General features: G+C 47.0%; 1 protein-coding gene across 1 annotated transcript in view; it reads right to left on the bottom strand.

Annotated features, from left to right (window-relative positions):
• LOC308291136 (voltage-dependent calcium channel subunit alpha-2/delta-3-like) overlaps positions 1–21,855 on the bottom strand; it is a gene marked incomplete at both ends in the record, with an annotated part of 340,367 nt that overhangs the window by 208,153 nt on the left and 110,359 nt on the right. The window contains one exon of the mRNA XM_080733078.1: positions 10,115–10,277. Coding sequence (XP_080589204.1) covers positions 10,115–10,277 — 163 coding nt within the window. The remainder of the gene's footprint in view (positions 1–10,114; positions 10,278–21,855) is intronic.

Raw genomic sequence — 21,855 nt, 5'->3', positions numbered from 1 at the left:
TTTCTTCCTTGTGTACGTTGTCAAGAATCTGCACCCAGGTTTCATCTAAAGACTACCTCAAGGCTGTCCTCAAGGCTGTCCTGTGAAGTAAGTTTTGAAAGTGACATTTCGGGCAAAAAGTACAGCAAAATCACTGAAAAACATTGTTTTCATTTATAGGGAGTACATCTCCATAAACCTCCATAAACAATAACCTGTTTATTTGCAATGTGTTGTGTTGCTTGTAAGGTTACATCTATTATGTCATTAATCATTCAATACGATGCTGCCTTTCACAACAACAAAAGAAAACATTGAAAATAGTTGACCACAAAGCTCATTATCAAGCTCAAGCTTTCCTGCGACAGTTTTGTAAAGTTTTGATAAAGTTTAAACGAAAATGTCATTCTATTATGACAAGCACCAAAATAGCATGTTTACTGCCACTGACGTATCCAACGCTTCACCGTTATTGATGCATATTTGCATCAATTGGTGTTTTTAGTGGTTTATGCTTGATGCCACTCTCCCGCACCCGTGAGTGACCCCAGGAATACAAATCCCAGAATACACCATAACAACATTCTCTGCTCCGCCTGGATCCATGTTATGACACTCAGAAAAATCCATGTATCTCGGATTCTTTTCCCGGAATGCATTTTTGGTCAACAGACCATAAGTAAAGACCGGATGATCGTGGATAACATCTTTCCTCTGTACAGTATATTGGTTTACTGTCAATATTCCAGGATGACCTCCCACTTGGGTAATGACGCCCCCTGGCGATCATTCAGAGAAACTACTTCAGCTCCCGTACTAACGTAGGTAGGAAGGGCCTGTCACTCAAACCGGAGTGACCCGCCTCCAGGCTATATAAGCCCCCGGAGGCGGAAGTAACATCCTCTTTTTCACTCTCTGCGATATCACATTCAGATAAGTTGAAACTCAGCCTTGTATTATTATTCTTCGCGCATTAGCCTAAAGCGGTGGCATTAGGAGTCGCCCACTGGCGAGTGTTGAATTAACCCGTACTTAAGAATACTTATTCTTGTTCCGTCCTAAATCGACGGTTATTTCCTTTTATAACAAAGGATTATTACTGCTTGTTCAGGCCTCCGCCGAAGCAAGCGTGGCATAGCATTAGCCGTTAGCTTGTTAGCTCGTCTGCTATTGTTAACGTTAGCTACACTGCTCACCGCTTGTTCAGGCCCTGCCCGAATCAAGCGTGGCCTAGCCTTAGCCGTTAGCTTGTTAGCTCGTCTGCTTCTGGTTAACTCTATCTACAGTGCTTCGCCATGGATCCTCTGGCCTTCCTGCCGAGGCAATGTCCAGGCTGTCCAGGACTCATCGACGGACAGGATCTTCACCATCTCTGTGTCGGCTGCATGGGCGTTGCACACGCCTTCTCTGCACTGAGTCCTCAGGGGAGAGCAGGACCTTTCTGTGACTGCTGCGTGGCCTACGACCACGATGTACTGATACACCGGTTCTTCCTAGCCAGGGCAGGCCTCGGGGCCTGCGCTCCACCAGGTGGGTCCACTGCTCTCAACCCCACAGCCCAGTCTTTCCTTCCCCAGGCGGCCCGCACCGTTGGTCAAGGTGCGGCGCTGCCTTCCGGAGATCCGCTTGACAACCAGCGCGCCATTCCAAGTCAAGATGGCGCCGTGCTACATGAGACACCGCCTGCCGCGCAACCGACCGCAGCTAGCTCCACTGTCACTGGAGCTGGCGGGTCTGGTGAAGTCGCCGCTAAGAAGGCGACCAAGAAGGCTAACACCCAGACGAAATCTCCGGTAGCCTTTTCCCCTTCGGGCGCGGTGCCCAAAAAGAAACGCTTGGATGTGACCGTCGGGGACGTCCCCCTCGACGTGAGCATCACCAAAACAGTCCAGACCTTCAGGCGAGAGTCGGACCTGAGCTCCGGTCAGAGCGAGGGTTCTGGTTCTGAATACTCTGGATACACGGCCGAGGAGGAGGAGGACTCCGTCGAGGACGAGGGTTCTCGACTCACGGTCACTGTGAAAGGTAATGCCCCTGCGGCTCCAGCACGTCAACTGGACGCCGCAGGGAGCTCCCAGGCCTCCTCAGGCACCACTGCCCCTCCACCCGCCAGTCAAGCGAGTGAAGCGGGAGCAGAGGACGTCGATTCTGCAGCAGAAATGCTGGATCATCTCACAGTCTACATGAGAGCTCTGGCCAGAGTTGGAGAGGAGTTGCCACCTCCTCTCCCCTCTGAAGAGGCAGAGGATGATGATGAAATGCCCGGGCAGGAGCCTTCGGTTCCCGCCCCGTATGTCCTCTCCAGGCTGCCGCTGGTGAAAGGTTTCACCAAGGCCCTCCATTCCTCATGGAAGACACATAAAGACCCCAGGAAGCTGCCTTTTTCTGTGCTGGATTTGGTGGGCGGTGCGGAGGCAGGCATGTCCACCTGCCCTAACCTGGACCACCTGTTGGCACAATCTTTTCTGAGTTCCGTCAGACCCCAGTACAAAGATGTAGGCACGGCTAAAAACGGGCCGTTTGTTGGCCCCGTCGGCACCAACCCGCCGGGGTTCACTGTCCTGGAGGACAAGCTGCAGTCGGACAGGGCTCGTAACGCCTACCGGTCCGCTGCTCTGGCCGCTAAGGACCTAAATCTGATCCAGCTCTTGCTCGCTTCCACCAAGGACCTGGTCAAAGGTCTGCCCACGGGGGAGCACACAGCTGAACTGAACACTCTATTTGACATCATGCTGAAGGTCAATTGGCATGCGGTTAAGTGGATGGGCAGGTCCATGGACTACAACCTCCAGTCTGAGAGAGCCCGCTGGCTCGACTATGTCGACCTCGAGCCTAAGAGGGACGTGGGCGAGAAGCCTCTAGGTCCTCGCGGGGAGATGTACAAGTCTCTCATAAACATGGAGAACAGTCCCACCACCCTCATGGGTGGGGGCTTGGAGCTGCTGCAGGGTAGAGTTACCTTCTTCAAGGCGGCTAAGGACATCGTCGAGTCCACCACAGTGCCACAGGATGAACCGCAGCAAGCTAGGAGGACGTCCCGCTCCTCCCGCGCCAAGGAAAGGGGCCGCTCTGCTTCTTTTAAGAAGCACTCGTCTTCCTCCAGGGGAGCCTCTGCAGCCAGGGCGCCTGACAGGCCCCGCACCAAGGCTGTGGTTCCCGAGCGCGCTCAGCCGCGCCGCCCGTCCAAGGATGGCAGGCAGCAGTCTTCATACCGCGGTGGCCGCGGTAGGGGACAGCGCAAATGACACTCTGAAGAGGGGAATTGTGCTGGGGCGGGGGTCCGAGGTGTCTCTCGGTCCCCCTCCCCCCAAACGAGGGCGTTTTTCGGTACCCCGTGTCGGGGAAATGAAAATGTTAATTTTGATGCCTCCTGTGTCGGCAATAAACATGTTGAAAGAACAAAGTCTGTCTCTGTCCAACTCTCTCGCACTAGCACAGACGACCCCATCGTGCATGCCTCCTGTAGTAATGATGAAGTCCTGTCAGGACTCGATAATCAATCACAGGTTTTATCAGAAACCAGTAATGTTAATGTCAAACAATTATGTGGTTCCTCAAGCGCGCGAGTGGGATATCCCTCGCGTCGACAATATGAATCCTTTATGCATGCCTCCTGTAAGAATGATGGAGTCCCGTCAGGACTCTTTAATCAGTCAGAGGTTTTATCAACAACCAGTAATGTTAACGTCAAACAATTATATGGTTCCTCATGCGCGCGAGTGGATTTTCCCTCGCGTGAGCGATGCTATGAATTTAACCTTGAGTCAGAAATTCTGTCGGCCTACTATGAGCCCGGGTCAAGGGACAAGCATAAAGGCCTTAGAGCAGGTATTAAACGTAAAAGTTCCTCTCCTGTCAGGGGAGAATGCTTTAGTTGTGGGCGAGTCTGTTTATCAGTCGAATCGCTTTGCTCTTCCTGTCGCTCTATCGAGCCAAAACCGAACGCTTCCGGTTTCACCGGATACGGATTCGCTAGCTCCCCGCTTCCGGTCCGGCCGCAAAAGAGCTCCGCTAGTCAAGCGGTACAATCGGAAGGTGTTCCCACCTTGCGGCCTATTGAACCCCTGCGCTCCGCATCCGGGTGTTCCGGATACGGATACGCAGGTTCCCCACTTCCGGTCCCGCCGCAAAATAGCTCCGCTAGTCAAGCGGTACAACCAGAAGGTGTTTCCGCCATGCGGCCTATTGAACCCTTGCGCTCCGCATCCGGTCGTTCCGGATACGGATACGCAGGTTCCCCACTTCCGGTCCGGCCGCCAAAAAGCTCCGCCGTCACGGAAGCACAGTGGTGGGGTTTCTCTCGCTCAAAACACGCTAGCACGCTGTGCGCGCCAGTGGAAGTTATGCAACCCGAGCCATTGGGTATTTCGAACGATAACCAGGGGTTACAGGTTACAGTTCGCAGATATACCCCCGCTTTCGAGCAGGGTTATTCATACCAGAGCACGTGGTTTAAAAGCAAGTCTTTTGAGAGAAGAGATCAGCTCATGGCTAAGCAAGGGTGCTATAGTGGAGCTGGACAGGACCCAATCCCGCATGGGATTTTGGAGCCGTTATTTCCTGGTGCCCAAAAAGGGGGGGGGGCTACGTCCCATCCTGGACCTAAAGGCACTAAACGTGTACCTGAAGAAGTACGTTTTCAGGATGCTAACAGTACCCACCATGTTACGGTCGGTCAGGCAAGGGGATTTCCACTGTTCAGTGGATCTGAAGGATGCTTATCAGCACGTCCAGATTTATCCCCCACACAGGAAATTCCTTCGGTTCGCCTTCGAGGGTCGCCTGTACGAGTATACAGTACTCCCTTTCGGTCTGTCACTGAGCCCGAGGGTTTTCGTGAAAGTGACCGAAGCAGCCATCGCCCCGCTGAGACGGCAGGGCGTCAGGTTGGCGACGTACATCGACGATTGGATGATTTCAGCGAGCTCCGCCCACGAAGTGGCGCGTCACACACAAGTGGTTTTGGCTCACCTGAAGGCCTTAGGTTTCATAGTCAACCACGGCAAGAGCATGCTGACTCCAGCAAGTCGTCTTACATTCATTGGGGTCCTTCTGGACTCATCCGACATGTCGGCCCGTCTCTCAGAGGAGAGGGTGGACAGGTTTCGGGAATGTCTCGACTCCTTTCAAGTGGGCCAGGAGGTCACTTACAGGAGTTGCATGGTACTGACGGGAATGATGGCTTCCGCAGTACATCTGTTGCGTTTGGGCAGGTTTCATATGAGACCTTTTCAAAGATGGATGTTATCCCTCGGGATCCCGCCCTCCTTGAAGTACAAGAAGGTTACGGTTTCCCCTTCCTGCGCGATCGCCCTGTCTCCGTGGCTGGTGGAGGGGTTCCTCACCAGCGGAGTCTCGATTGGCGAGGTGGTTTCCCACAAGTCGATCACGACAGACGCCAGTCTCAGTGGATGGGGAGCCACTTTCGAGGGGCGCACAGCGCAGGGGCTTTGGCCTCTGGAGATGAGGGGTCGTCACATCAACTATTTGGAGTTGATGGCTATACTCCTGGCGCTCAAGCATTTCGAGCCTTGGATTTTGCATTGTCACGTCCTGGTCAGGACAGACAATACGACGGCCATGTTTTATGTCAACAAACAGGGGGGCCTGTCGTCGTTGCCACTGGACCGTCTGGCTCGAGAATTGACGGTTTGGTGCTTGTCGCGCCTCAAGTCGATCAGGGCCTCACACGTCCCAGGTCTCCTCAACAGCGGAGCAGATCTCCTGTCCAGGGGAGGTCCTCGCTACGAGGATTGGTCTCTCCACCCCAGGGTGGTGAGCCAGATTTTTCGCAAGTTTGGTCAGCCAGTGGCGGACCTGTTTGCGTCAGCGGAGAATACGAAGTGTCCGTTGTTCTTCGCGGTGAAGGGCAGTCCTCCCTTGGGGTTGGACGCCTTAGCGCACACGTGGCCGAGAGGTCTACTGTACGCGTTTCCCCCCTTCGACTTAATCCGACCCACTCTGGAGAGAGTCAGGAGGTTCGGTCTGGAGATGCTCCTGGTGGCTCCCTACAAGGGCACGTGGAGATCGGCGATCGCCCCTCTCCTTTGCGAACCGGGTTGGCAGCTGCCTCAGTGCAGGGACCTGTTGAGTCAGGCCAGGGGGGAGATCTTCCACCAAGGCCTGCAGGTCCTAGACCTGTGGGTTTGGCACGTGAAAGGTTAAACCTGCTGGCAGCCGGTTTTTCTTCTGAAGTGGTTGATACCATTCAGAGTGCTAAGGCGCCCTCTACGAGGGCGTCTTATGATGGAAGGTGGAATGCCTTTGAGGACTGGTGCGAGTCGCGTGTTCCACCTGTGGTGGCTCATGTGGCGTCAGCCCAGGAAATTCTGGAATTTATGCAGAACCGCTTGAGAAGTGGTCTAGCATTTTCTACCCTTAGGGGGTATTTGGCGGCTATTAATGCCTGTCACCTGGGGGTGGCGGGCAAGGCACCTTCTAAAGTCCCGGAGGTCATCAAGTTCATGCAAGGAGTTGAACGTTTGAGGCCGGTGACTAGGTCTTTGTTCCCAGTTTGGGATCTGCAGGTGGTTCTAGGGGGCCTATGTCGGGCTCCCTTTGAGCCGCTTGTAGGGATGCCTTTGAAACTTTTGAGTTTCAAGACGGCTCTTTTGCTGGCTTTGGCCACGGCTAAAAGAGTTGGTGACCTGCAAGCTCTCTCGGTGTCTGTGGAGTGCATGCAGTTTATGAACAATGATCTCAAGGTGTTGCTCAAGCCTCATCTTAAGTTTGTTCCTAAGAACATGGTGGTTCCTAAGGAGCCTGTTGTTCTTCTGGCTTTTCATCCTCCTCCGTTTGTCTCGGCGGAGGATGAGCGGCTGAATTGCCTTTGTCCTGTCAGGGCATTGAAGGCCTACTGTGACAGGACTGCTGGTTCTAGAGCTTCTTCTCAGCTCTTTGTAGAAATGGGCAATGTTCTTGTCAGAAAGCCGGTGTCTAGACCCACTCTTTCGAGGTGGATTGTGGATGCTATTAGGCTGGCTTACTCTAGTGCGGGTGTGGAAGTGCCGGAGGCACTTAAAGCCCATAGCACTAGAGGTGTGGCTACTTCGTGGGCACTGGCAAAGGGAGTCTCCGTTCAGGAGATTTGTGTTTCGGCGAATTGGTCTTCGCCTTCTACCGTTGCAGCCTACTATCACCTGGATATCGAATCCTCTTCGCTAGCGCATTCGGTTCTGGGTGCAGTTGCCTCCTCTACGTCATAGAGGAGTCGGATCTTCCCCTCCCACAGGTGGGCATGTAGCCACCTGGGGTATTTTGGGGGGGACCCTGTGTTTTCCTTATATAGTGTGTCTTACTTATAAGGCGGACTTGTCCTTTTCATTTAGTTGAATGAGGCGGACTTCGGTCTGTCAGGGTCTCTCCTTAATTTCTCATGCCTTCACACCCAGGTCCGGTGGGCCTGGGACCTTCTGGGTGATGGGTCACGCCCGTTTGGGCTGTGCTCACCCGTATGAGGGGTGTGTGGGGGTATGAGAGTAGGTTGTGGCTTAGAGGGGAGTTTAAGAATCCCAAGTGGGAGGTCATCCTGGAATATTGACAGTAAACGGTAGGTTCCGTACGGAACCATTGTTTACTTAGATATGGAAGGATGACCTCCCACGTAATGCCCCTCTGTTTCACTGAATGTGGCAGAGAGTGGTATTAAGAGGATGTTACTTCCGCCTCCGGGGGCTTATATAGCCTGGAGGCGGGTCACTCCGGTTTGAGTGACAGGCCCTTCCTACCTACGTTAGTACGGGAGCTGAAGTAGTTTCTCTGAATGATCGCCAGGGGGCGTCATTACCCAAGTGGGAGGTCATCCTTCCATATCTAAGTAAACAATGGTTCCGTACGGAACCTACCGTTACAGTGAGCTTGTATATAGGCTACAGTGAGCTTGTATAAAGGCTACTGTGTGCATACTGGCCCTTTATAGGGTTAGTATTAATCAGAGTTTATTTCTCTCTCTCTCTCTCATTGCCATTCTGTGGTAATGTGAGTGTACTTATTTTGTAAATCAAAGATTACTGCTTCTCCATTTGTGTAAAGCGTTCTAGCAGTTCCATTCCTTAAACAATTCGTTCTCTCTCTCACTCACTCTCTCCACCTATTATAGATGTAATTAATCTTTCCCTCTTGTCAGTCTGACTTAACCTACTTTCTCCTTCATTTTCTCCCTCCATCTTCTCCCTGTGTGTCTCCCTCTCTCTCCCTCTCCCTCTCTCCCCCTCCTCCGCTCAGCGGCTTAAGCCGGCACGACATTCCCTCCGTCCACTTGGAACAGTGCGCGCGGATATGACTCTACCAGTTGGACTTCAGAGGATGACAAATTAGCAGAATCTCTGATTATTTAACAGCTAATTAAGTCGGCCCGCGTTAGGGATGATCTTCAATCATGAGAGTTACAGTTAATGACCGCACATGCAGCTCCATCGCTCCTGGGCTTATACTGTACGCATGCATTGACGGGCAAACGCCCAACGATAATAACTCTCTGAGGCTTTAGACGCCTCGTTTTAGGCCACATCAAAATTGGAATTCATTCCACAGTTTTACTTTGCTCTTGTTTGGTGATCGATTCAATCGACTATAGAGAATAGTCAATTATAATAAAAATACCAAAGTACCATCGAGTACCATACTTTAAATCGACTGTGAAGTCCAGTAGGGCCACTTTCAACTTGGCATCCATTTTGGGGCACGTAATAGCAAAAAAAGGTTGGGAGAATAAAACAATAGCTGATCTACAAGCTCACAACGACTTGTGATGTGACATACTGTATTGTAAGCTTGAAGATCCTGAAGAGTTAAGCTATTTTTGTGTGTTTATGTTTCTAAGCACCTAACCAGTGCTTAAGTGATAGAGGTGACTGCCCACAATAACCAGTAGGGGGTCTGGCAGTTAGGAGGTCCATTAGTGCCCACTGGCACACCGTAGGGTTCAGTGCCGGGTCTGCCAGCTTAATCCAGCCTGGTGGTGGTGTTAAATTAAAGGCAGAGCTGGGATCAATAAGCAGCAGCCTTGGTGTGTGTGGAAGGTACCTTTGCTGTACACGTTGTTGCACATGTTGGTGTGCTGAAGGCTGTTGAAGGAGTGTTAGGGATGTCCGACATTATCGGCCTCCTGGATTTATCGTCCGATATTAGCATAGCATTTCTGTCTTTTTTTAAGTGAAAGTAGTGAAAGTTACTGTAGTGCTGTGTGGGGTGTGTGGGGTGTGTGTGTGTGTGTGTGTGTGTGTGTGTGTGTGTGTGTGTGTGTGTGTGTGTGTGTGTGTGTGTGTGTGTGTGTGTGTGTGTGTGTGTGCGTGCGTGCGTGATATGAAATGTGAGTTTACCATATGGAGAGAAATGAGACTCCAGTCACTTCCAGCTTGGAGCATTGCAGAGGTGTGTGTGTGTGTGTGTGTGTGTGTGTGTGTGTGTGTGTGTGTGTGTGTGTGTGTGTGTGTGTGTGTGTGTGTGTCTGAATATAATATATACAGACATAGTATATCTACATTGCAGTATTGATACTTTTACTTACTGTAAGTAAAACATTTTAGTACTCTTTCCCACCACCAGTCTTTGTCCTTGCTTACTGTAAATGGTAAATGGTAAATGGTGCATTTATATAGCGCTTTTATCCAAAGCGCTTTACAGAGATTGTGCATTACATTCACCCATTCACGCACACATTCATACACCGGTGGCGGAGGAAACCATGCAAGGCACCAACCTGCTCACCGGGAGCAATGTGGGGTTCAGAGTCTTGCCCAAGGACCCTTCAACATTAACTCAGGGGGAGCCCGGATTCGAACTGGGAACCCTTCGGGAACCCTTCGTGCTCTAATAACAGTTTCTCTACCCCTGAGCTATGCCGCCCCACACTGTAAGTCACTCTGCCAAATGCAGTACCGCGGCTACCATGACGCGCATGACGCTCTGTGCGTCAGGCATCATGCTGCCGCGAGGGGCACCAAAAGAAAAAGAAAAAACTAATATATTTGCTCCACATCACACCACCATCGGCATGCGAGCGTGCATGATGCCTCTGTCCTAACTCCTGATCATGATCCAGTGCCCCTTCTCACTCAGTCACTTTGCTCAGTAGCTGACCTGGCCAAATGCTTAAATTGTAAATTGTGTTGAAGGTACAGTACTGTAGCAATACCTTTGTTGTACATGTTGGTGGGCACCTGCACCACGCTGAGGCTCAGGTTGACTGACAGGTTGTTGAAGTGGTCGTTGGGCTGCAGGATGAACTCCCCTCCCAGGTCCAGGTACTTCTCCTCCTCGTCCACCTCGTTGATCAGCACCGCGTTGAAGTACTCGTACTGGGGGGAGGGAGGGAGAGATGGATTCAGGCAGAAGCACACATAGACATCAAAGGGGGCTTGAGCCCCTGCCCTTTTATCTGTCTGTAAAAAGTGCAAAATACGCCTCGAGCTTATAGATCGGCTATTTTCACCAAAGAGGTTTGGTGTAGAGGGGAAAAAGAGCTGACTAAGGACAGAGTGAAATATTAAGTTCATAAAGTATTGACGGTTCAAGTGGTTAAATATCTGTAAATACAAATTATGATCTTGCTTGATCGTCAAACAATGAAACTATATGGAATCTATCTATGAAAGGTTTTTGGGGATCCCTGCTTCATCTCTCTCTCAACTAAGGGGTCCTTGGCCTGAAAACGTTGAAGACCCCTGCAATAAACCAATTCACTGCTACCATGCACATACAGGGGAAGGGAGTGCATTAAAGTGCAAACAAAGGTGCTTCTTGTGTGGATATGGCTCTATTTTGTGGCTCAGGAGCTTGAGAAATAAACATTTGGACGTCTCGTCTTCATTTTTTATGTTGGTCCATGGCCTGTACCTGTACTGTACGATACTTAACCATCTTTAAGCATCGCAGTCATCATTCGTTCTACTTCAGTTCTCATTTTAGATTTGTGTGATTTGATTACCTGGGCTTTTACTCGCAACAGAGTGTTTCTACATTGCAGCATTGATACTTTTACTTAAGTAAACAATTCAAGTACTTTTTCCCCACCACTGGAACCGCTCAATATTTGACAATCCACCAAAATTACGTTATCAATGTATCCGACGAGCGAATCCGCTGAATCACGTTATCCGATGTATCTGACGACTGCGCCGCTACAGAAAACTGCCGAGTCAGCGCACGCGTTGGCTGCTGAGGTAACCTGAATCCCTGGATCATCCCCCAGAGGTGCGTGTTGTTGCTGGGAAAATGAGCGAGAACGCTGAGTGGACAGATCTGTCCCCCCTCCTCTCCTCTCCCCTTAACTCAGTTAGAGCGGGAACGCATTATTACGCATTATTTTATGCTTTAACTTTTCAAAAATAGCAGATATACAAGCTCACAAGCTGCGAGCTTGTAGATCTGCATTTTTTTTGAAAATCGTGAAAAGTCTTTGAATATTTTGATCCGATTCTATAAGTGTCTTCTAAATTCTTCTAAGGTTTTTTTTTTTTTTTTTAAGAAAAAACATATGTTTCTATGTCAGTGGAGCTCAAACCTTTTCTTTTAAAGATTTTTTTTTGGGGGAGGGCTTTTATGCCTTTATTGATAGGACAGTAAACTGACAGGAAATGGGGGGAGAGACGGGGAGTGACATGCGGCAAAGGTCGTCCGGATTGGGAATCGAACTTGCGACACATGCATAGGCATAGGCATGCATGCCTATGCGGCAGTGCCTAAGTGGTATGCACCTGGACCAGTAGTCCAGCGGGCACCCCGGTGCTCAAACCTTTTCATGTCAAGGAACCCCAAAATGATACAGTATGTATTTGGCCCCAAACCCCCATCCCAAAAATATTTAGTTCCAGGGACCCCCAGAAGAAAAATGTGATGCATAATTCAAAGATTTGCACACATTTTCACGACTCTGAAAATGCTCGCAGCGCACTGAGCGCAGCACTCGGTTTAACTACTGAAAAATAGCAGATATACAAGCTCAGAGTAGCTTGTCTGCTATTTTTCAGTAGTTAAAGCATAAAATAATTAATCCCAGGTCTAAACAGATTAACACCCTCCTCCTGGCTACTGTAGCTGTGGCATTCTGCCTCCACTGTATTTTTAGTGCTGCGCATACTGGGGGGAGGCTATTAATAAATCATAACGGCCAGATAAATATAGAGCAAAGAGGGCTCCTTGCTTCCCCGTGGCTCTGGAGTCTGAGGCACAGTAGATCGTGAACCCATTAACACTTATAGACACTAGAGGAACAAGACAATATATTTCATATACTCAGACGAACCGTAAGCTTGTGAGTTATGAGCTCAGAAGTGTGAACTTGAGCCTGACCGATGCAGGACCTTTGGGCCCGATATTGAGGAGTACACTATTTTATTTTGGCCAATGTTCTTTTCTTTCCTATCTTTTTTGCAGTGGTTCCCAAACGTTTTAGCTCTTGACCCAAAACAGAAATTAGATGTTTGCCTGGGACCCAAACTAGTGAAAACAGCAGATCTACACCGCGTTGTGAGCTTGTAGATCGTCTATTTTCACTTCTTAAACATTTGTGTGCTAATTTATGGAATTTATTCGATTTTTCTTTTATTTCTTGAGCCGATCCCGAACTAGTTTGGCTTTATTTCGGCCTTTTTATCGTCCGGGGGAACGTGTTTAAATAAAATTATTTAAACACCCAGAGGCCTTACCGAAGCACCGAGCAACATTTTCGAGCCGGCCACCGGCCGCGATTTGTTTACATCGGCCCGCGAGAGCGTCGCGCCGCCGATATTTGCCATCCACTCCAATGCAATCCAGGATCTTTGGAGCTCATTTTCTCTGTTCTATGCCTATCCATGAGGTGCGCAAGGTTTAATCACGGCTAAATCGCAGAAAATTGGGCTTCTAAAATGAGTGGTAGCCAATAGCTAACTTCAAGCTAACTTCATCCTGTTCCTGTTCATGACACAAAGGAAAGTGTTCACGCGTGTCATGGCTGCGCACGGCTTGTGCATATACAGCATATGTCTATGGTGGATTCTCTGGCCACTGGGCGCCCTCTAGTGGAGATTCCGGGCACTGGATGAGTTAATGAAATTAGTGAGAAAAATCATTGCACTTTATTTATTTTTTCATGAAAATCTTAGCTTTTTGGGGAATGTTTTTTGAAAATGTTTTGAAATAACAATTAAAAACAAAATGTAGGAAACCAAAAATTAAGGGACCCATAAAAATGTGTCTGCGACCCACAAATGGGTCCCGACCCACCAGTGTTTGGGAAACAGTGTGCTAGACTAGAGAATATAATACAGTAATAACAATATTAAATATGATGACATGGCAACCCGCTTTCCCCAAGTGCCAACCCTGTACACAGACCTGCAGAGGAAGTGAAACCCGCTCTGGGTCACATTTCTCCAGGTATGCCCCGTCTGCCCCACAGAGATGCTACTGCATGCCTCCCTCTCATTCTGGTGAGGCAGCAACATCCTTCTAAGTGCATCGTCATCTTTCCGTTGCTATCGGGGTGGAGAACCTCTTATCTCTATTATTTTAAGTTGTTGTGGGATTTCTTTTTCCACCACACTTGCTCATACGTCCTACAGCTCCTACTTGATCGTACCACAGCGTCACACGAAAGCATCAAGCTCAAAGCAAAGCATTTCGAGCATGTACCGTATATCAGGTACTTTTGCCGTTTCAAAATTTGAATGCCGACAAGTAACAGTTTTGGACATACAAGGTTTCCACCGGACAGATTACAAATTATCTCTTGAAAGGGGGGAACTACCCTCTGGGAGCACAGAGTGTGCAGTGGCAGAGGAACAGGTGCAGTAAGATGATTGAGCGTTCACAACAGCCCCCCGAAGGTCTGGCTGCTTTAATAGACCAGTAGTGGCACCGTGGCTAACATGGGACCCTGCAGGTTTGCTGTGGAGTCAAGTACACAAAATCAACCAGTTAAAGGGGAATACCACTCATTTTCAACTTTGAACTGTCAATAATTGACTATCAGAACCGGGTAACGCCTGACACTGTGGTTCCCCTGACACATCACTGTGACATCACAGGTGACATCACAGTGATGTCAGATACTCATAGCAGGGATCTCCATATATGGGCATAAAAGGGCTGCCCTCCCTCATACTGTACGGCAAATTGCCTTTTTGAGCGGTGGTCACAACGCTCCTATACGTGGCCGTGTGTGTGGGTCTGTCTGTCTGTCTGTCTGTCTGTATGCGTGTCTGTATGTAGCCTACAGTACCTTTTGTGACCACACATGTTAAGGGAGGGGCGCTGTTGTTCAGGCCAGGCCAGACACCCCCACACACACACACACACACACACACACACACACACACACACACACACACACACACACACACACACACACACACAATATATATATATTTGTTTTGCTGTTGCGCAGCCTCCACGACCACCGCTCAGTTCACACAGGTGTGATTTTTTTATGCTTAGTTTAGTGTGGTATCAAGTACTGAAAATAGCCGACCTCCAAGCTCACAACATGTTGCAGCGCGAGGCGTTGTGAGCTTGGAGGTCTGCTATCTTCAATGTTTTCATCAAAAGGCCCTTTTAGATATTTCAGCCCCTGCCTCTCTAAAATTCTCTGGACGTCCCTGGACTCACACAAGATGGAATAACTCAACTCCTACAAATCCAATTCACATACATCACATACTGTACAGGCCCTGCATGCACGTACAGGCCTCAACTCACAGTGATTTCTCCTGCAGTAACCAGACACATACAGTTTGGAGAGGATGAGTGTGATTCACCTCCTCCCTCAATCTGGTCACTGAGTCAGGAACAGACACCTTCAAGACTTTGGACCGTTGCAAAAATGGAACCCTGAAGAATGTCTTTTCTTTTTTTTTCTCCCCCTTCCATTCTAAATTTAGAGTAGCCAATTATTATAGTCTTTTGCCCTTTTTCTTCCCAAGTTAATCGTTATGCCAATTAACCCATTCAGAACGGATACACATGTTGTGTTTCATTATTTTATGCTTTAACTATTGAAAAATAGCAGATATACAAGCTCACAGCGCGGCTGCGAGCTTGTGGATCTGCTATTTTTCAATAATCGTGAAAATTTGAATTTTGACCTGATTCTATAAGTGTCTTTTGAATCCTTCTAAGGTTTTTTGAAAAACCCTATGTTTCTATGTCAGCAATCTGGCCAGCCATCGTCAAAGAAAAGGTCCTTTTCACTCAACTGGAGCTCTGTTAGTCTGTTCTTGAGAGACTACTATGTCAGTGGTTCTCAAACCTTTTCACGTGAAGGACCCGCAAAATGATATATATTTGGCCACGGACCCCCATCTCAAAATATTTAGTTCCAGGGACCACCCAGAAGCAAAATTTGAGTTACACAACGTTCGCTTTGAAAATACATATATTCAAAGATTTGCACACATTTTCACGACTTTTTTCAAAAATAGCAGATCTACAAGCTCGCAGCGCGGCACTCGGTGCCGCACTGTGAGCTTGTATATCTGCTATTTTTAAATAGTTAAAGCATTCAATATGCCCAGGCCTAAATGGGTTAAATCCTCCCACAGCTAACGCTGCCTCACTGGCTCAGTGGCCAGTGAGGAACCCCCACCAGGAGGATGTGTTGTGTTGTTCCTTCGTCTTGCTATTCCCACACAACATTCCCCGCTGACGGGAGCCGCACCGGCCCGTAGGAGTACGTTCAGCAACAAAATTAAATTAATTATCTCCCCGCCAAGCTTCCCTCCCCTGAACATGGCCAATTGTGTTCATAGAGAGAGACGCCCAGCCAAGCCGGATGCACTGCAGTGGATTCCAATCGCTAGACTCTGTGGTGGACTGGTGGTGGGCCTGTAATTTACCGCTGCGATAAATGCCCTGTAAAAATCGAACAAAAACTAAGTCAACAAGGCAGTTTTCCATTTTAATTATTTTGATCTATATGCATATTTTGTTTGGAGGATCATGTACAGATGTGCCATTTCGAAGCTACACAAGTCCTGCCATTGGCAAGACAGATTTTCAGGGGATTGGTAACCCTCAAAGACCTGGAACGTGCCCAAGTCGCGTTAGATTTTAACCACTTTAACCATTATTTTATGCTTTAAACTATTGAAAAATAGCGGATATACAAGCTCACAGCGCGGTACCGAGTGCCGCGCTGCAAGCTTGTAGATCTGCTATTTTTTTTAAATCATGAAAATGTGTGCAAGTCTTTGAATATCTTTGACCCGATCTTTGACCCGACATCTAAATCCTTCCTCTAAATCATGGTTCTCAAACTTTTTCATGTCAAGGACCTCCAAAATTACATTTATTTGGCCGCAGACCCCCATCTCAAAATATGTTGTTCCAGGGACCCCTGAAGCAGAGATTTGAGTTACAAATGTTTGCTTTGAATCTACAAGCTCGCAGCACGGCACTCGGTGACTGTCAGCACCCAGATCCATATAAAAATATAAACATATAAACATATATACATACATACAGCAACGACACTTGTATAGAGACCAACCAGACGTCCCTATTAGAAAGGTCTAATAGCATAGTCCTCATTCAGACCCTTGTGTGTATCCAAAATAACTTCCAGTCACCTGACATAATATACTCTCCACTTCCACCCCTCCCCACTGGCGGTAACCTTCACGCAGGCTAAAATCCCTCCGGATGCCCCTCAACCATTCCATCACCTGCTCAGCCCCGCTGCAAAACACCGATAAAGCCATCAATTAGGCTAACGAACGCACCTCCTATCGGTGCAATTAATCAGGCCTGATTAGGCTTATTAGCCCTTTATCGGGACGAACAAACCGCCACTTCAAGGTGAAGGAGCGCACAGTGTTTCATCTTTCTCCCTATACCGAACCTCTCTCGTCTTCGCCCCCACATTCTTTCTATCCATCCTAAACACCAGTGATGGAAGAAGTACTCACATGTTTTACTTAAAGGACAACTTTATTTTTTTACAAGGGTTCATATTTTAGATTGTAATTATAGAAAAGATGAGTGTTAAAATGTGTACAAGTGGATAAAAATGTCTTTTTAGACACAATAAGCTGACGATTTCTATATTATTATTTACAGTAACACTACTAGCCCCATAAGTCACATCTGCCCATGAAAGATTGCGGAGCATCTTGGGAATGGGCTTATTGTGTCTAAAAGTACATATTTAGCCCCCAACCACTGAAATCAACATTGTTAAAATGGCTAAAACGATAGAAAGCAGTAAATGAAAATATTTGAATACTCATATTTTCTTTTCTCTAATTACAATCTAAAATATGAACCCTTGTTCAAAGTTGTCCTTTAACTCATTGCATGCCAGGCCCGATAGTCCCGAGATTATTTTAATGTCTTTCCCTGCCAGGCCCGATAGTCCCGAGAATTTCCGCCATTTTGAAAAAAAAAAAAAAAAAAAATTCAAAACGTTTTTTTTTTCAAAAAATGTTTTGGACCCCAAAAAATGTAGTAGGCATGATAGAAATCGCGAAATTGCATGTTTAACCCCCATAGCAACCCCATCTATCAAACATGGCAGCCATCTTTGTTTACATTTTAGGAAAACATAATGGCTTGTATCTCATGAATGCCTGAACGGATTTTCATTCGGATTTTTTTGTTTGAAAGCTGTGAGCAATGTGAACACACGTGGTGCATTATCTAGGCATGGGTGTGCATGATCCGTGCACTATGAATTACATGGAAGTCTATGGAGACCAGATGCAACATTGAGTACGAAGGTATGTTAAAATGGCGGGGAATGTGTTAAGTAAAAGTACAGAAATAGTACAACAAACTTTCCAACACAAACACTTTATTTTCACTGCTGGTTTCTTTGCTATCTTTCACATCTCTCTTCTTTTCACCTCGACCGTTGTTGCTACAAATCTCAGTTTAGTTGAAGGTCGCTTGAAACAAACACAAATATTCATCTGGCAAATGAGTATCGCTGACATGGAGCAAAGCGCTGTGGAGGTTTTAACTTATTATTGTGGGTATGAGGGTGCCAGAGGACAGCAGGCAGCAGCCAGGAGGAAATGCTCAATCATATTGGCTCCCAAACTGTTGGAGTGAACTCACGCTTGTTGGAGTGAACTCACGCTTGTTGGAGTGAACTCACAGCTTGCACCCAGAACTGCAGACTCACTTCCAATGTTCCGCCGTAGTCTGAAAACTGACCTCAGTCCAGTGGTGGAAAAAGTACCCAATTTAGTTGTTTTTTTTTAAGTTCTTAAGTGATAGTATCAATTATTGCAATATAGAACTAGGCCTACAAGTAAAAGTCTGGAATTCAAAATGAAAATTATGAAAGTATTGGCATCAAAATGTACTTATTAAAGTACCAAAAGTAAAAGTACAACATGTTTGAAAATAGCCGATCTACAAGCTCACAATGCGTCGCGATACAAACTGATCAGCTATTTTTGGCAAATAGGTTTGGTGTAGAGCAGACCAAGTACAGAGTGAAAGGTCAAGTTTACTAAGTATCGACGATTTAAGATTTTAAGTGGTTAAGTGTAAAACAAGTCTATGAATCTATCTATGAAATCGATGAGAATCTCCATCACAAATTTATACAATATGTGCTTTATCTCCCTCTCAGCTAAGGGGTCCTTGGCCTGAAAACGTTGAAGACCCCTGGTATACCGTTTACAAAGCAGGTTGGGGGGGGGGGCTTAAATCCATTGACATGAATTGTGAATGAGAATAGTTAGTCAATGATATGGTATCCTGTGGCGTCCGATCTGGATTGGGACGCCAGAGGTTGCTGGAACATGACCTTCCAAAGCCTGCACTCATGTGTTCAATCCATCCATCTCTCCATGACCTCTCTCACCTGGCCTCTGTCTGTCTGTCTGTCTTTCTGTCTGTCTCTCTCCCTCTCTTCACAGGGAGCCTCTGTGCCTTTATCTTATTCCTCCCAAGAGGGAGATGAAGCCGAAAGACAGGCTTAATTAAAGCTGATAATCACCTTAACGAGCTCTCCAATTCTCTCTCTCTCTCTCTCTCTCTCTCTCTCTCTCTCTCTGTCTAGAGTGTCATAGACAGCACATACTGGCACATGTACAGATGCAGGAGTGCGCGCGCACACAGACACACACGCTACAATCAAGCAGTCGCAAATTCAACAAAAGATCGTCTGCAAGTGTCATTGTTCCCCTTTATCTTTCAACGCCGCATTTCTTTTTAATCATTCCTCATTTGAATCGTTTCGTCCTTCCTTTGTTTCATTTAGGGTTTGGCAAAAAAAAAAAAACTATTTTGGCCACGGTGAATAGAAATCATGTCCCATTAAATTAAATTTGGACATGTAATTTCACACATTCGTATAATGAGGAAAAAAAACGTTTTGATCCTCTCCAAGGGTGCCGCACCACATTATGGGCCCTGGGTACAAGGATTCACTGCGGGCCCCCCATGAATGTTCTTCATAGGGGGAGGGGGTTTAAATTACATGTAATTTCACACATTCGTATAATAAGGAAAGCAACGTGTGATCCTCTCCGTTCTCCCGCTCATCATGATTCCTTTTTCTGCTACAGTCTGTGTGTTTCTGGACCCCCTGTTGAAGACCCCTGTCTTAGGAATTAATGTATAAACTACTGCATAAACATCACTCTTTTTATCTTTTAGCATACAGCAGGGGTCTTCAATGTTTTCAGGCCAAGGACCCCTTAGTTGAGAGAGAGATGAAGCAGGGACCCCCACAACCTTTTAATAGATTCCATGTGGTTTCATCGTTTGACAGCTCAATCATCAGTGTATTTTGGATTCATGTCAATGTGTGTTTTCAGATATTTAACCCACTGAACTGTAGATACTTAATAAACTTGACCTTTCACTCTGTACCCTTGGCATACAGTATCAGCTTTGATTAGATCTTTGGTGTTCACTTTAAAAAGACTACTGCAAGGCAATATGAAAAGAAAAAAAACAACAACAACAGCAACAATAACTGTAATCACATTTGCAATAACAGTAATATGACAACCGTGCTGTTATAATTACACTGGAGTCTCTAAGCTGACGTTAATAATTAATGTGTTCTTTCTCTCAGAATCAGTTTAAAGTTAGTCAGCAGGTGGCAGCAGAAAGTGGATTATTAAGTTTCTAATCAACCATTGTTTTAGTCAGGTCTTGGCGAATAGCCCTATGCAAAATGTGTCAACAAACAAGCCCTCACTCCATGTTTTGTTCAGAGAATGCCAATCTAATCAATGTAACCACCAAGCTAATAGCAAGCTAGCGACGCATTCGATAAAATGCTGAGCTTGTTTGCTAACCGTCCATAGGCGCTAACCGTCCATAGGCGCTAAAGTTAACTTCCATATTATTATAGGCCTACAGTATGGCTTGTGTGTGTGCAGCCAAAACTGTGGGACTGCTTACGTGACAAGTCGCAACAATAAAGTACTTCACTGTTACCAGTTACTTTGTAGATTTAGATTAGTATTACAAGCTTGTAGATCATCAATTTTCAAAAGTTTGTTATACATTTTATATATTTGAAAACTTGTAAAATGGAATATTCTGCATACTGTAATGTTTGAATTCCTGACTTTTACTTGCAACACAGTATTTCTAGATTGCAGTATTGATACTTTTAGCCTACTTAAAGGGGGCCTGTCACCTAAAGGGTTACTGTCACTTTAAGAATCATCTATCTATAAATGCGAGAAGTCTCTGCGTGTCTGTCTGTCTGTGTGTCTGTAATCCGCGTATCTCGAGAACCGTTCGTCCCACGCGCGGCACGCGCGTTCCCCGCCGCGGCACGGAGTGCAGTGCCGGGTCTCGACCCGACCCGACGCGCGGTTTTCCCGAACCGGCGCGAAACGTTCGGAATCTCCTTATGCGGGGTTGATTGTTGACATCAGGCTGTTCCGGAGGAAATCGGCGCAAACGCTGACTCATTGTGACATCACTTCATAAAAGGCTCTGACATCACGTACGCCACATGAGTCAACAAAAAATGGACGCATATAGACGTGTTCTGATGTTCATATATGGGCTTAAATGGACACAGGCAAACATATGGCCTGTGTCCATTTATGACAACAGGTATAATGGGGTTTGCATTAAAGGGGGAACCGGCACTGTGTCTGCAACACAGTCGGAGGCACAGACAGATACAGAGATCTCCATAATGGGGAATAAAGGGACACAGACAAACAGATATAGAGATATCCATATATGGGCATAAAATGGATGCAGACAGACAGATACAGAGATCTCCATATATGGGCATAAAATGGACGCTTAGAGACAGATAACTCCATATATGGGCATAAATGGACACAGGCAAACAGATGGTCAAAACGGGTCCGACAGAGATCTCCATATATGGGCATAACATGGACGTAAACAGACAGATATCTCCATATATGGGCATAAATGGACACACGCAAACAGATGGTCAAAACGGATCCTATAACAACAGGTATAATGGGGTTTGCATTAAAGAGCGGGACATTCATTCCCTATTTACATTGTTCCCGAGTTGGCCAGGACGCCGACTAGACGCTCGGCCGCCCGAAGGGCGGCCGAGCTTCTAGTCTTAAAAAACAAGTTAATATTTGTATGATGCCATTGTGGGCATGCGCAATTATAAGCCAATCAAATTAATTGTCTGTATAGCCTGACTGTATGACTACTTACTGTACTGGTCAGCTGTTGTTGGGGAGCGAGGGGCAGATTACACTGTGACATGAGCTTCAGACTGTTCAGACCGTTTTCAGAGAAGCTCACGTCACAGTGTAATCTGCACCTCAACCCCTTTAGGTGACAGTACCTCTTTAAATAAAACCACCACCACTGAGTCCAAGTCAACTCTCAAGTCTTTTGACGATGAGTCTCCAGTCACTGCGTGTGGCTTTAGTGTGACTTTGGGTCCAAGTTCCAAACTCGAGTCCTCATCTCTGA

Source organism: Nannobrachium achirus, assembly GCF_963921795.1.
Source record: "Nannobrachium achirus genome assembly, chromosome: 9".
Lineage (NCBI taxonomy): Eukaryota > Metazoa > Chordata > Actinopteri > Myctophiformes > Myctophidae > Nannobrachium > Nannobrachium achirus.
The sequence above is the reverse complement of the archived record's forward strand: the minus strand, read 5'-3'. Positions and strand labels throughout refer to the sequence as shown.